The following is a 16,742-nucleotide window of genomic DNA, read 5'->3' as shown; positions in this document are numbered from 1 at the left end:
CTTCATGTTGGGTTTATCTTAGGTACATTGCAAACCTGGTGAGGCAATTTTGTAATTTTTCTGCTTCCAACCATTACACATGTTTGAAAGAACTCAAGAGGAGTAGACTAGTCTATTATATTTATATTTACCCATATGTTTACCATTTCCTTTGCTCTTCCTCTCATCTTGATGTTCCACATTTTCTTCTGGTATTAAATTCCTTCTGTCTGGAGAACTTCCTGTAGCAATTCTATGAGAGCAGGTCTGTTGGCAATGAATTTTTTTAGTTTCTTTCTCACTTTCATTTCTAATGGCTGTTTTTTATGGAATTACAATTATGGATTGACACTTCTTTTCTTTCAACACTTAAAAAAATCATGTGCCACCTTCTTCTGGCCTCCCTGGTTTTTGTTTGTTTAAATGAGAAATCACAGTAACTTGAATTGTTACTCTCTCACAAATAATGCATCATTTGTCTCTGGCTGTTTTCAAAGTATGGTTTTGTTTTGTTGTTTTCTTTGTTTTGGTTTTCAGTTTTTAGCAGTTTGATTATATCTAGATGTGAATTTCTTGGGGTTTACCTCTTTAGGGTTTGCTAAGGTAAACTTCACCCCTTCTCCCCCCACTCAGTGCTAATGTCATTTGCTAAATTTATAGGGTTATGTCATTTGCTAAATGTGGGGAATTTTTAGCCATTATTTCTTCAAATAATTTTTCTGCAGTGAACTCTATCTTTATTCTAGAATTCCAGTGACAGGAATGTTATATCTTTTGGTATTATTCTACAGGTCCCTGGATTTACTTTTCTCTCTCTGTTATTTAGGTTGTATGTTTTTAATTCTTATATATTCAAGTTCATTGAGTTTCTTCTGCTATCTCGATTCTACATTTGAACTCATTCCTTGAGTTTTATTTTTTTTAATTTAGCCTATTGTGTTTACAGTGCTAAAATTTCCATTTGATTCTTCTTTGTAGCTTTAATTCCTTTGCCAACAATGTTTATTGTTTTTTTCATTTGTTTTACTGTGTTTTCCCTTACTTGTTGGAAATTTTTATAATAGCTGCTTAAAATCTTTATTTGACCATTTCAACATCTGTGTCATCCCCATGTCAGTTTCTGTGACTGTCTTTTCCCATGTGAGTTTAGATTTTCTGGTTTCTTTGTATGCCTAGTAATTCTGGTTGTATCCTGGGTACACTGAATATTAATGTTATGACACATTGGGTCTTACTCCTCTATGGAAATTGGTGATTATTTTTGTGTTAGCAGGCTATTGATCCAGTTAGATTCAAGCTGCAAGTTCTTACCTTCCTTCTGTGGATTTTGCTTCCAGTATCATTTCTGCTGTCAGAGCCTTTGCTGTAATAGTTGGATCTATCCCACACGTATGCATCCCAGTGGCCAGTCTGGGACCCGAACATTGGTCCATCCGGTTCAGTTCACAAAGTCTATATGGTATCTGTTTGGGTCATATGCATACATGTGTGGCTCAGGGGTGAGTGTCGAGTTCATAAAAGCACTACATGGTGTCATTCTCCCAAATTCTTTCCTTCCTTCCAAACTCTTTCCAGGATCTTCAAAGTATTTTTTATTTCCTGGGGTTCCTCTTTCTTGTCCTCCAGCCAGAGAGCTGGTGCTTTCTTACGTTGTTCCTGTGCTCCTGCAACTAAGCCTGCCTTGTGGCCAAAATGGAAGAGGACAGAGAGAAAGATCAGTAGGGATTTGCTATCTTCTGGGACCAGAGCATCTCAGATCACAGAGAAACTTTCCCTCCTCCAGATGTTGGGCCGCTCTTTCTCTGTATTTTGATGCTTAATTCTGGGTTCTAGGCCACCTTGAATCCATGCCAGGGGATGCTGGTGAGGGGAAGGGGGCATGAACCCACCACTTGTCTAGTGGTACTTTGAACTCTTTTTTCTTGCCCACTCCACCTGCTATTGCTTACCTGGCAGAGACCACAAATGGTTGCTGTATGCATTCCTTGCACACTTAACATTAGCACTGAGTGGGGGGAGAAGGGGTGAAGTGTGCTTATTCCATCTTACCTAGAACCAGAACCTCCTCACCCGCTTCACTTATTATATTGTGCGAACATAAACATAAAATAAAATTTACCATCTTAGCCACTTCGAAGTGTACAATTTGGGGGCATTACATGCATCCATGATATTGCACAGCCATGACTCTCTAGTGTGAGAACTTTTTCATCTCCCCAAATGGAAACTACAAACCCATGAAGCTATCACTCCTCATGGCCTCTTCCCCAAATCCCCTGGCCACTACTAATCTGCTTTCTGTCTCTGTGGATTTGCTCCACTTTATTTTTTAACAGTTTATGGAGATAAAATTTACATACTCTAAAGTCACTTATTTCAAGTGTATAATCCACTGTATGTGTTTTGTATATTTATAGAATTGTACCCATTTCCTTTTGAATATTTTGGAATATTTCCTCCCAGTTGTTTCTTCTTTCTTTTCTTTTATCTTCCTTCCTTCCTTCCTCTACCTTCCTTCCTTCTTTCTTTTTCTTTAAAATGATCTATTTTACTGAGTTATTTAAAACAAAAGAGGAATTATAACGTGCACACCTTTGTAGCTTCTTTTCTCAAAAACTAAATAGTGCCTTTTAAATATTTCCCATTTCTGTTTTTCAAAACCGTGGTTCCAAATGCTGCACGTTGTGCCATCATATGAATGTATTAGAATTTATTTTTTAATTTTCCCATTACTGCACATTTTAATATTTACCATTTTTTCTTTCACAAATAATGCTGTAGTTATGTAAATAAACATCTGTTTATATCTCTTCTTTTCTTAGGCGCTGTTCTCAGAGGTGATGTTTCTGGGTTAAAGGGCATTACAAAACACCAATTTATAGACTTTGGATCCTGGCATCTCCAAAATAAAGATTCTTGTTTTTGTTTTTGTTTTGGAGAAAGTAGAAAGAAGCTTTCAATACAAAATACATAAAATATACATCAGAAGTCAGTTCCTAAACCTTTTTATCCTTTAGTAAAAGTTTCAAAAACTTGCAATATACTGTCAGATGCAAGGAGTCAGGGGTTGCTTCATTGGTTAAAAAAAAAAACGAGAAATACACAGAATCCATTATGAATGCAGACCCAGATTTTACTCCAGTCTAGGTATCTGAGCTGAAGGTAGAGTGAGCCAGTTCCCACAGAGGTAGAATGGCCATATGTCTCAGTTTGCCTTGTCACTCCCACTTCACATCTGCTGTCCTTGGCATAGTCACAAATGCCACCCCACCCTCTCCTCCATCTCACATCCATTTTTCCTGTTTGGACAACACATTATGTGGTCACTCTAAAGAAGCATCCTTGATTTTAAGAAGCACATTTTGGTAGGGTGAGGGTCATTGAGGCATGGCGCATGTATCACGAATCTCTCCTTTTTGAGCTTACGGTAGATATCACAAATCCATCAAAATTTCTTTGTCTGATACAAGTATTGTCCTCAGAATGCTCCCTAACGCAGTTATATGGGGACTTAACTACGTCTGGTTAGAACGGGACCATAAAATGGAGCCCATTTGCCAAGGCATGTAGGTGACACTATTGACCCTTGACATGGGACAAGACATCGTGTGATGGCCAGTGCCTAGCCCCAACCATTTTGAGCGGGTCTTCAGTGAAGAGTGCTAGCACCCTTAGACAGGGCAAGAGGGATTTTCACGCTGAGGGGAACCTTCATCCCCGTGCAGATTTTGCCTCCCATGCCCTCTACAGGATCTCTCTCCTCATTCCTCTTCAAGACTCTGGCTCATCCTAGCTGTGTTTCTGGATCACACGACTGAAAATCCAAATGAAACTCCAGCTATGTAGACCTAAAAAAAATAAATAAATACATAATTAATTAATTCTGGGTCTGCTTTGAGCCAAGTGATTAGAAGCAACTTTCTCTTTTCTTTCATGTTGTTTTTGTGCAGACCTGCTGATTTTTCCCCCTCTTTTTCTTTCCTTTGTAGGTTTCAAGACAACAGATGAATTGTGAAAGAGAGCAACTAAGGGTAGGTGCATCTGCCAGTAAAATGCTTCCTGGTTCTCGTTTCTGTATGATAAGCAAAAATTTCCTTGTCTCTCCCAAGACACAGGGTTCTAAATAGCGGGCTTCATCTTAAGACTGGTAGAGTTGAAAATATTTATCCCAGCTAATTTAGTATTGATTGAGCTGGTAAATACAGTATATCTTCTTTTGAAGTGCCATTATAGTAGATATGGATTTTTTGATTTAGATTCAGCAATAAATACTTCTCTTCTGGAATTTGTTTGACATCATTGTACTCTTTTTATGTACAACACGAGGCCTAAGTAATAACAAAGGTCAAAAGGATGTCTTGCTGCCTTCTTAATGTGAATACCAGGCTGTTTGCTGAGTGGCTAAAATGCTCTCTTGCTGTTAACTGGGGTGGGTGAGCCACTAATATGTCAAGGGCATTTTCTAGGAGAATTCGAGTCCTCCATAGACCTTTTAGTTTTAGTGGCATTTGTGTATATAGAAGAAAGAGACAGAATTTTAAACCTCATATGCTATTTACCTTCTTAAAAATGAAACTCTCTCAGTGCTCGTGTGTTAGAGATAAAAAGTGTTCCCTGGCTGAGGGGAGGATGGTTTGCTTATAAATGCAGCTGGTTGGCATTGTTCTGCTCATGGTATCACGGTTGATATCCTTCTTCGCGTGGATATGGTATTTTAAGAAATATCAGGATTGTCTCCCACCCCCTCCCATTGTATTTTTTAAAAATGCATTCATGTTTTGGATGGATGACTTTGAAATCATAATTGGCCCAGTTTTAATGTCGCTAATGGAAGTTGGCAATTTTTACTGGACAATGTACCTTATCATCATGTTTCCATATTATAAAAACTGGAGGAATCCACTGCTTTTAAAAACATCACAGCGAGGTTTGGGGTTGGGGGACCATTGTGCTCAAAGGGACCTAATGCATCAGAATAATTTATTAAACCAGTCCAATGTCATTTATACACTGCCTTGTAACTTTTTAGAGCATTTACTTAATGCCGGTCTCAAGATGACAATGATTTGTAGAGTGCTTTCCATTTTACAATTGCTGTTGGCATGAGGTTTGTTAAATCCTCGTGTAAAACAGAGTCTGGTTGTATGAAACTGAGGAAGTGAGTTGCGGATGTCTTCTTTTATGCATATTTATTTTATGTGGTCTCTCAGCATGGCCCTCTCTGTTAACCTCTCATCTATTCCCACTTCACTCCTAACTACCTGTGCCTACATTAGCTGTGACTCCTTCGTGAAATAGCCTTCAAGATGTTTTAAGCTTTCCCTAGCTCTCTTATTGCTTTTCCCTGCAGTCTGAATTACTGGTTCATCCTGGTAAATAATGTATTGCAACTTCAGATTTCTCTCCCTGTTTGGATGAGGACGATGGCCAGAACTAGGTCAGAGCTAGATAAAGAGGAATGCATGCTTTTGTCTCCAGGATCCCTGATAAACTCCTCAGAATTAAGATAATCCTGAAATCTCTTGCAAATGAGACTCGCCCGGCAAATTAGGGACTCCCGGAGGTAATGAAGTGCTTGTGTGCAGTTTGAGGGGTTTATTATTTTGCATTGATGAGGACATTGGCAATAGGGGTGTGGTTTAGGAACAAGAATGGCGCCCTCCCCAATCTGTTGAATAAATTCAAGCAGTGGTTTGATATAATGGGTCATATAGCTTAGTCCCTGTGTGGCTCCAATAGCCCCATATAAAATTATCTCTAATATCATGAATTGGTGCTTTGTTTGTTGTTGCTATTGTAGTTTCTGTTTTTATATCTTAAACTAATTTATGTTTTGAATCAATAGAAAACACATTTAAATTGATGGAAAACCCATTTCTGTGGTTCAAAATTTAAATGATACCAAAGGGAATGCAGTGAAGACTTCCTTTCTGGTTTGACTCTTAGTCATCTAGTCCCTTCCTGGGAGACGCCCAGTGTTACTATGCTGTCTGGCCTTTGACATCTATGGATATTTACTCTTGTCTTCTCCTTGTCTTCCTGTCCTAGCTGTGTACTCAGCCCCTCTGCTACCTGAAAAGAGAACTTTCTTAATTAAGGTGATGGCTTTTTTTTTTTTTTTTTTTTTTTTTTTTAGGGTCCCTAGAAGAAATTTGGTTCTGATTTGAAATGCTAATACTTGGCCATCTCAGTGAAATGCATTTTCCTTAATCTCATTTTTTTTCTTCTTAGAAAGAGAGCAAGTGGGAGAAAAATAGTTATCTGTTTAGTTACCATCACCATTCAAGAGTGCCTGCCTGCCAGCCACACTTTCAAAAATATGTTTTAAATACAGCAATCAAGCTGTGTTTCCAGATTTGCCGTACAAGATGACTGGACCATGGGCATGTGGTCGAATTCATATTTCTTCATTAGTTCATTCTGTTACGTTGTCAGAAGTCAGGGATGCAAGTGGGTAATTATAAAATGCATCCCTTTTTCTTGGCCTCCTGGAAACAGCAGCTAATGCAGAAAGATACAGCTGCTCTTTCTGTTTTGTGCGTGTGGGCACTGTGTAGGGACTGGTATGTCCCAGACCTGCTCCTCTGCTCTCCTTCTCGTTCTCACAAATTCTAATTTATTTTTTTTCCAAAATGGACTCCGAGGTACATGTTCTATAAGATATTACAAATCTAAAACAAATTCTCTAATTAACTTTTAAAAAGTTGCAAAAAAGGCAAACTTTTTTTTTTTTTTTTTAAGATACCTGAAGGACTTCTCAGAGTTTTTAATGTGCAAAAGTGAGGTACAGGAAGATGGATATAATATGCAATGTTTTGTAAAATCATCTGATCACAGAACATTTTTGGATGCCGAATACACTCTGAGAAACACTCTTGAAAATTATATCAGTTTTTAATTTTTTTTTCCAGTTAGGATATTATAGTCTACAAATACAGAAAAGCTATGCATTATTTAAAGTATAAAAACATTTCATCGCCTCCCAATGCCAGGGCTGACTCGGTGTACTTTTGGTGTTAGTGCAGGGGTTTGGAATCTCTGTGCTTCTCTTGGCCTTTCTTTGCTTCTTCCAAGATGAAGGACAAGCATCCCTTCATCACATGACATTCTCATCGGGGAGGAAGGGGAAGAGGAGGTTCTTCCTCATAGCTCTTGCATTTAATTGGAGGAAAATCATTCCCGGAAGCCTTCTCTGTAGACGTTCTCTTTCATTGCATTGGCCAATCTCTATGTCAGTCACTCCCACTGTCCTGGGATCTCAGTGATTGGCTACAACAGCCATGAGTCATCCCAGGGGACAGGCCCATTGTCACCTGATCGAAAACAGGATTTGTGGGTATCTTTGGTGGAATTACCCAATCGGGTCCACCACAAAAGGAATCTGCATGGGCCCTCTCTGTCCCGCTTGGCATTGTTTCCTGCCAAGTCCTTTCAGTGCTCCCTTGCCTCCCACACACAGGGCCATGGGAGCCACATCTAAAGCCCCAGCAAGTGCCTGAACTCTGGCTTATGGAATTTCATAGATGCTTTCTCTGCCAGCTTCTGACAGATCACGTCTCCCCATTCTACCTTTTCTACCCAGCTTGGCCCTCCCTTTGTGTTTTGCCTTATGTTCTTTGGCCCAGATGCAGTGTTTATTCATTCCCCCTCAGCATCAGGTACTGACAGTGCACCTCACCCCAGCACCCAGCTCAGCTCCAGAGATACTGTCCGTGAGCTTTCCTAGCCCCTGCTTTTCCCAAGAGAAGAGGGCCTCATACAGTTGCTCCTGACCCATGATCTGCCCTTCTCAGAAGGAACTCATGTTCCCAGTGAGCAACTACAGAACAGAAAACCTGTTTATTCCTCTATCCCAAGTTTTGGCTGAGCCTTCCTCTGGGCTTGCATTTCAAATTGTCACTGGGTTCTGTTGGGGAATTGATCCACAAGAGCTCACCATGAGATCTGTACATTAAGTGCTCCTGACTCTATGGGCTGTATTTACCACCTTGTCTCAGCATCACTGGTGAAATGAAGCCAGCAAGTTGGGTAGTCCTAGTTGTGCATTTACCATAACCCAGCCATCAACATTTACTGTTCTGGGGGCGCCTCGGTGGCTCAGTCGTTAAGCGTCTGCCTTCAGCTCAGGTCATGATCCAGGGTTCTGGGATCGAGCCCCGCATCGGGCTTCTGGCTCAGCAGGGAGCCTGCTTCTCCCTCTCCTACTCCCCCTGTTTGTGTTCCTTCTCTCACTGTGTCTCTCTATCAAATGAATAAATAAAATCTTTAAAAAAAAAATTTACTGTTCTGGCATCTGGAATGACAGATGGACAGAAAAACAACTGAGAGAGAAATTATGTGACCTCAGTAGCCCTGTGTCTCCCTCAATGATCTACCAGTTGGAAAGATGGTATGGTCATAGGGTAGGGGATCAAATGATGACGTTTGTTAGCATTCACATAAAATATTTGGTTACAAAGGGATCTCTTGTGCTATGAGTATCTGATGTTACTTTGGAGACTGTTTGACATATTTGGTTAGCACACTACTAAGCAGGCAAAGGCTTGGCTCCTAGGCGGGTCATTATTTGTTCACAGACCAAAATCTTTATCAGCAATACAACAAATAGATACCATGGGAGTCAGCATGGTATGAGGGGTGGTGAGGGGTGGTTAGGGGTGGTTAGGAGCTCTAACTACATAGACTTGAGTTCATATCTCAGATCTAAATTTGCCCACTTTTTCAAAGCTTCCGTTTCCCTGTGTGTAAGATGGGGATCCTTTCTCACCAGATTGTTGATTGGATGAAATGACTTACGTAAAACACTTCAAAAAAAAATGTACACCTCATAATCAGCAATATTAGCCATTGTAAATACAGTATTCTTCTCAATGATTCTCTCATCCCTCTTCCTGCTAGGAATACCAGGCAGAGAACACAGACATCCAGGGTATATCTACTCCCACTCAACCCCCCACATTAAAAAAAAAAAAAATACCTCAAAGGACAGGTTCCATAGTTGATGGCATGGTGGTGTATTTAGAAGAAAACTGCCTCTCACTCAGCTAAGCAAATCATAAGGACTGATTCAGGTTAGCCTAAGCAGAAAAGGCATACAAACCAGGCCTCCCAAGGAGCTTAGCATCAGAAAGCTGTCAGAACTCAGGCAGTTCTTTTCCTCCCTCATCTTGATTTCTCCTTGTGGGCCCACTCTGGAATTTTCTTTTGAAAAAGGATCTCTCCCTTTTTTAAGTTTGTGGCACCTTTTAGCCCCTAAGATTTATGCTGCAGGTTCCTGCAGGTTTAGGGACTGTTAATGCCTCCTGATTACAAATTCCTGGAAAAGGCATCTGATTGGCCCAATCTAGCTCAGGTTGTTCACTCTGGTCCAATCATCAGTGCCTGGAGAAGCAGGATAAATAAACCTCGTTACCCAAGGCTAGCTGTTGAGGAGGACTTGATCATCAGGGAGAGAGCCATCGCCAGCTGAGTAAATATCCCCAGGGATGTCTGCTGCATCCTCCAAACCTAGAGATCAGAGCCAGGCAAAGGATCCTGGGAAATAGGTGTGCTACACCCAGTGTCCAGCTTAGCATTTTGCAAAGTGTAAGACACCTACCCTGTGTGTGGTACTCACAGATTTCGGGTGGTGAACATCTAGTCAGTAAGAAAGGGGGAACTATTTAGAAAGTGATTCCTTTTTCAGTTCTCTCTCAATCCTTTTTATGTCAATGAGAAACTCTCAGTTTAAACTACAGTATCTTTGACAAGTCTCTCACTGGTCCTAAGCCCTGTTTTTAACAGAAAGGGAGTGTGCCTCAGGCTTGGAGCCTGCAGCAGCCAAAGCATCTATCTAGACTCTAAAAACATTGTTTGCAAAATACAGTAGTTAAGAGCGAGGGGCCTGGAGCTAGGCCCTGCTGAGATAAAAATCTAGACTGTAATTTACTACTTGTGCAGGTTACTGAAATCCTGTGTACCTCAAATACCTCCTCTGTATAATGGAGATAATTGCATATTTCATAAGTCATATGTCGGTGTATATATGTGCCCCTGCAAACAGAGATTAAAGTAGCGAATGCATATGAGGCTCTTAGAACACTCTCTAGTATAGAAGAGGGTCTTAATAACTGTTAGATATGAATGGGTTTATTTTCTTCCCATTAACTCTTATTTATGACTACTGATACTGGTTTTCCAATTACAGTGGCAACACAAAGTTTCCTTGGCAAATACATCTATTTAGGTTAAAAATGAGTTGCTTGAAAGACAAATATTAACTACATAGTGTTACAGAGTGCCTGCAGTTATGACAAAAATTGTGACGTTGGAATGCAAATGACCGAAGTTTCAGAAACATTGAAATTACAGTGCCAGGCTTGTGAAAGATGGTGTCGAGCAGATCTGCATTATCAATATTTAATTTGCCAGTTAGAAGCAAGTTTCTCATTTCTGCTAGATACAAGAGTGATGTGGATTGCAGAATGCAAATTGCTAATGATCATCTTGGCTTAAACCCATTGCTTTCATCCAGGCATCAGATAATGAAACTTCCTGGCTGCCTTGGAAGTGAGCTATCAGAATCAGAGACACCTTTCCCCTGCCTCCCTGCCCCCACCCCCTTCTAAAGTCCAACCCATCCCCAGCAGCTGTTCCAGCAACAGGGAAGGGAATGTAAACTCCCCATTACTTGATGAAACCTCACAGCATTCATGATTTGGGGACTATAGAGTTCCTGCTTCCATTCAGTTATTTATTCAAGAAGTATTTCTTGAGCATGAACCATATGTCAACCGCAGTGCTAGATAGTGGAGATATACCCAAATCCACACATTCCCGTCTTCCTGTACCTTACAGGCTAGCAGAGAAGACAGGAATTTGTCAAATAACCATGACAAAATTGTATATGTGAAATTGACAAATGCCTGAAATGAGAGATGTTATATAAAAGCACATGGATGGAAGAAGCTTACCTGATTGACGTGCACTTATCAAACTTACCAAATTAACAACTCCCCATCCAGTCCCTTTATAAAACATACTGATGCGTGCCCACGACATCCTGCGAAGTAGCTGTTTTGTACAATCTTACCTTTCTCTCTGCTCCCTGAAGTGTCTGCTTGCCAAGAGTCAGTTGTATTTATTCCCAGACCTGCTTCTGGCAGCTGCAGTTGTTATTGTAATTACATTATTTAGTGGAATATTGTGTAAACTGATGAAAAATGAGTGCAGTAAGAAAAAGAGCTGTTTCTATGAAAACTAAGTTAATGCCTTGGAAACATTCTATGAGAGCAAGCCTCAACAATTATTCTGATTAGCTGCGAGAGGACTGTAAGATGTTAGTGGATAAAGAACCCTCGGAAATCTGGACAGATTCTGCAGTCAGAACCTTTCCAGGGTGTCTTGAAATTTTCACCTCACTTTAAACAAAACCGGAACTGATAGAATAGATCAGACCTTTCCTGTAAGGCAAACTTTTCCTGTAAAGGGCCAAATAATGGCTACTTTAGGCTTCATGGGCCAGGGTCTCTGTTGCACCATTCAACACTGCCCTTATAGCGCTAGACAGCTACAGACACAGTAAATGAGTGGGGCTTTGTTCCAATAAAACTTTATTTACAAGAACACATGGTGGGCCAGACTTGGCCCCTGGTCCATATTTGGCTGACCCTTCTAGAAGACTATGAAATATGGATGAGGTTTTTTGTGGGAATGATAATGAGGAATTTCAATCAACAGAAATCACTCAAAGAAGACACCTCAGATTCACATCAAAGATCAACAGATTGATGCACATTAATAGGTTTTACATTAAATAAAATATTGAAGAAACCTCTGTATCACTTTAAAGGTGATTTCTTGTTTTAATAGGCTTCCAACAAACTACCTATTCTCATCCCAAATGAGATGACTCTAAAGTATGGAGAGCCGACACAGGGCTTGAAACATAAAGTGGAAGTAGCCTTATTTTTATGTGCCAACCCTAATGGCTCAAAATCCTCTCAGTCTAGAATGGAAGAATAAATTTATCCTTTTTCTCGGGATCCCTTAACAAATAATTTCGGGAACTCCCCAGCGAGGGTAACATTTCCCACATGTACATCCTGGCCCTTGTCCTCTGTACACTGTTGTTCGGCTGCTTCAGAATACTCTCTTTTCCAAAGAAATGTCTAATAACTTTCTTGTCTGGATTATTTTGTCTTCAGAACCAATTCTCTGGAAGCATGAACATTATCCTCCGTATTAACATCCCAAATACTCAGCTAAAGTCAGACTCCAATGATTAGCAAAGCTTTGCTGAATGCTCAGGAGGTAACAGAAGTCCAGTGTGCACGGGGACTTGGAGAGTACTTAGATCCCCACCCTCAGTGGCTCTACCCAGTTTCTTGCAAGTTCCACATGTATATCCGTGTGTGCGCACACACATGAAAAGAAAAACTAATCAATGCTTGCTTTAATCTTATATAAGTAATGGTCTCATTTTAGTGATTTTTTTCTCCCACCAAAGGGAGTTTATCCCAAAGTAGGCTCTCTACTTGTAGAAACTGCAAAAACTCAGACCACCAGAAGAATCTCCAGCAGCAGCTCACCTAGTAAATGAAAAATTCATAAATCCTTAATTTTTCAAAAGAGTATTGTCTTCACAAGACCTTGCATTCCACACTCTTCCTTACAGATCTCCCATGCTCCCTGGTATTTGCAAGGCCATTAATTGATGAGCATGAAGGGGAATGGATCAAGAAGTCAGCCAGCTAGTTACAGATTTCGATTTCCCCAACCTCACTGTGAGGCATGGGTAAATAAGGAAATGTGCAGGTGGCCACCTCCCTGCGTCTTTGGTGCAAAATCCTGTAACTCACATGCACATAAACTGTCTGCCCTCCTTTGGGTCCCCCCAGGCATTTCAGCACGTTCTTTGGGGAAGACTCCAAAGTTATCATATTTAGGACACTTGTTCTAATATTCATTCTCTTTAATTTTAGCCCATTATCCCTAGTTATCGTCCCCTTTTCCAGGGCAAATCTGCCCCATTTCTTGTTTCATCATTAAATCAGTATCAAACAGCTTCAAGCAAAATTGCTAATAATGCTGACATTTCAATTTGTCATAGCTGCTCCTCATTCCTATGACTGATGCCTCAGCGAGGACTTGCCTTGCTGCTCTGCTCTTCTGAGATCTAAATATCATTCCAGGAAAAATAAGATACACTTGGTAGGGAGGGGGATGGACCAAGAAGCCGCTAAATAAGTCCTCTGTAGTTTCTTCTACTTGGGGCAGGAGAAGTCAAGTTTGATTGAGACAGCAGGGTCTCCCCCACACTTTATTCATGGCCTGAGAGAACCAGCATGTCGGCTGTGCATTTGTGCAAGTAAATAGTGGATGTAGTGGGCACGTGCTTGTTTGTTGTCACAACCAGCAAACATTCCTACCCTCTGGTAGCCAGTGTTCCATTGTCCTTTTGGGGTTAATTTTCTTTGCTCATCTGTTCAGTCTTGGAGGGACAAGGAAATTAAGCCAAGGGCTACAGATATGGCCACGGCAGGTCAATTGGATTCTCTCTCCTAAGACTGTGTATGTTATCTTAATCCATTTGGGCTGCTCTAGCAAAACACCAGAGACTGGGAGGCTTATAAACAATGGAATTTACTTCTCACAGTTCTGGAAGCTGGAAGTCAAAGATCAGGGTGCCAACCTGGTTGGTCTAGGGCCCTCTTCTGGGTCAGAGATTCCTGGTTGTGTCCTCACATGGTGGAATGGGTGAGGGGGTTCTGTGAAGTCTCTCTTGTAAGGGCACTAATCCCATTCATGGGGGCTCCACCCTCATGACCTAGTCACTCTCAAAGGCCCCACCTCCTAATACCATCACAGTGGGCATTAGGATTTCACTATATGAATGGGGATGGGCACAAACCCTTAAACCATAGCAGATGTTAAGTGGAGTGATACTCAATAGGGAAACAAATACAATAGAAAGCTGGAGTTGATTCATTTCAGTGGCGATGTCCTGGTAAGACTGGGTGAGGAAGTAGTTCCTAGGGCTAGACCTTTGATACACCCTGACTCCTCTTTTTATCATTTAAGCCTGGTTACCCATCCCTCCCTTGGGTTATCTCATATCTTTTAGTGATCTCTTTTTCTGCTGATGTTAGTCAGAACCCATTCCTTTTCCTGTGATCAAAGAATCCTTACTGATACACTGGGGAAATACACTAAACTTGGGAGAACTACAGAGCCAGGCATTTGGTCAACAGTTTGCTAAAAGCCAACTCTGGTATCATTTCCCAAATGCTTCCCTGATGCCTCTGTGGAATGGCACCACCGTTTTAGTATTGGCAGCGCAAAGCAAAGAAACTGTAGGTTTATGTCACACCCAGAGCTAGATATTTTACCAACATCTGCTCATTTCCTTGAGTCATCGTGAGCCTGGGAGGTATGGGGAATGAGACTTATGTTTCAGGGTAATCAGAACCCTTTCCTTCTCTGCACAAATAAGATGGTCTTCTTTCAGTCACTCAGATCCGTACAGATAAAGGAGGATCGAAATGAGATTATCACACATCACTTAGTTAATGCTTCTCAGAGGCACCTCCAAAGGCCACCTATAGTCTTTATAAAAAGTACCATCTCCTCAAACCTAGTCCGTAAAACATTTTGATGTCCTAGCCTCACCCCAGACACCCTGAATTATCATGGTTTTATGCGTTGTGTCTCCCAAAATTCATACATTGAAGTCCTAACTCCCAGTATCTCAGAAAGTGACAGTGTTTGGAAATAGGGCCTTTCAAGATGTAATTAAGGTAAAATGAGGTCTTATGAGAGGCCATAATCCAGTATGATTGGTGTTTTTATAATAAGAGGGGATTAGGACACAGACCCACACAGAGGGAAGACCATGTGAAGACACAGGAAGATGGCCATCTTCAAGTCAAGAGAAGATGCTCTAGAAGAAACCAACCCTACTGACACCTTCATCTCAGACTTAGAGCCTCCAGAATTATGAGAAAATAAATTTCTATTACTTAAGAAACACACAGAGAATCTATACCAGGCATGGCGAAGGTGGAGTTCATGTGTCCACCCTTAGCCATCTATGTCTCTTGAGACTGGTCCTATCAACTGATCAAGGGCTCCTTTCCATCAAACCCAGAAAGTGACCTTGTGAAATTTAAACACAGCTTTTCTAGGTAGCCAAAATGAACAGATCAGAGCTTGCATTCATGTTGAAATCTATTCATATTAGTTTTCTATTGTTGTCCTAAACAAATTACCATAAAAATAGTAGTTTACACAACACAAATGTATTATTTTGCACTTCTTTAGGTTGGAATTCCAACATAGGTCTCATTGGGCCAAAGTCAGGGTGCTTACTAGACTATATTCTTCTGGAGGCTCTAGGGGAGAATTTATTTCTTTGCTCATTCTGACTATTGGTAGAATTCAATTCTCTGTAGTTTATAACTGAGGTCTCCGTTTCCTTCCTGGCTATGAGCCAAAGGCCATTTCCAGCTTCTAGAGCCTGCCATATTCCTTAACTCATGACCCCTTCCTCTATCTTCAAAGCCAGCTATGGCAGAGTAAATCCTTCTCATGGGTTGAATCTCTCCTGCCTCTTCTATTGCATCTCTCTGACTGATCCCACTTATGCTTTTAAGGGTTCATGTGATTACACTGGGTCCATCCAGATAATCCAGGATAATCTCCCTATCTTAAGGCCTATAATCTTAATCCCATCTGCAAAATCCCATTTACCATGTAACATAACATCCTTAGGTCTAACACCAGTGAGCAAAGATCATGTGGTTCAAAATCCTGTTACACTATTTTTGTATACCATCCCTACTCTACATGGACTGATTCTATTGGGCTTTCACATATTACATACATTTACTCTGTGATATGGGATTAGGCACCTCCATTTCCATACAGAATTTCCAAAGTGAGAGGCCAAAGCATCCAGAACCACCATCCAAGGCAGCCCAAGGTAGCTAATGGTGCACTCATGTTCTGCCTTTTGAACTTATTCTTCCACATCTCCTGTTGGCATTTGGTTCTTTCTTATTTAAGTCCAGCAGTGACAGATGAAGTACTATAGGAATGTCTGTCTTTAAGAGCACTGACCCTTTGATACTGTTTTATTATTTACTTGTTCTGTTGATTTCTACTCACAAAGTGTATAAGTAGGTAATGAAAATGTAAATAATTATTTAAACAATAATCATTTATATGTGTTACCTAAGTGTTGAATGAAACACATGAATAAATGAGTAAATGAAGGATTCTAAAGACTCCTGGGAATGCTGATCACAGATGCTTTCAGAGAACTAACATTTCTTCTCATCACTCACCTCCATGTGCCAAAGATGACTTACTGAAAACACTGATGAACCTCATCACAGGGGCTGTTTTTTTGGCTACAGATGCAGTGCACTCATGCACAAGGCAACCCAGAAGCTTGGAAGAAGTATTCAACTCAGGATGGACAGGGATCTGATGGATCAGTACCCCAGCTTCCTCATCCCTAGGGTAGAATTACTCTGAGATGTATTCTAGATCATTGCCTAGAGTTCCACAATGGGATTAAGTGCCAGTTTCCCACAGTGGTCTCTTGCATGTTAACATGCCCTTCTTTATTGGCTTTCTTCCATTCTGCATCTCCCTTACCTATTCCTCTACTGGTGCTTCCTTAGATCATCTCCCAAACGTAGTATTTGCCCTTGAATTTTACCCCATTTTGGTGGATCCATACTGAAATACTACCATCACCATACTGAGAGACACCATAG

At 40.8% G+C, this 16,742-nt stretch overlaps 1 protein-coding gene across 6 annotated transcripts in view; it reads left to right on the top strand.

Annotated features, from left to right (window-relative positions):
* RBFOX1 (RNA binding fox-1 homolog 1) overlaps positions 1–16,742 on the top strand; it is a 1,962,285-nt gene that overhangs the window by 1,388,566 nt on the left and 556,977 nt on the right. For all 6 annotated transcript variants that reach the window (XM_081820076.1, XM_081820073.1, XM_081820077.1 and 3 more), the window contains exon 6: positions 3,969–4,010. In XM_081820076.1, coding sequence (XP_081676202.1) covers positions 3,969–4,010 — 42 coding nt within the window. The remainder of the gene's footprint in view (positions 1–3,968; positions 4,011–16,742) is intronic.

The sequence above is a fragment of the Leptonychotes weddellii genome, chromosome 5 (assembly GCF_054177405.1).
Source record: "Leptonychotes weddellii isolate Sample4059 chromosome 5, ASM5417740v2, whole genome shotgun sequence".
Classification (NCBI taxonomy): domain Eukaryota; kingdom Metazoa; phylum Chordata; class Mammalia; order Carnivora; family Phocidae; genus Leptonychotes; species Leptonychotes weddellii.
The sequence above is the reverse complement of the archived record's forward strand: the minus strand, read 5'-3'. Positions and strand labels throughout refer to the sequence as shown.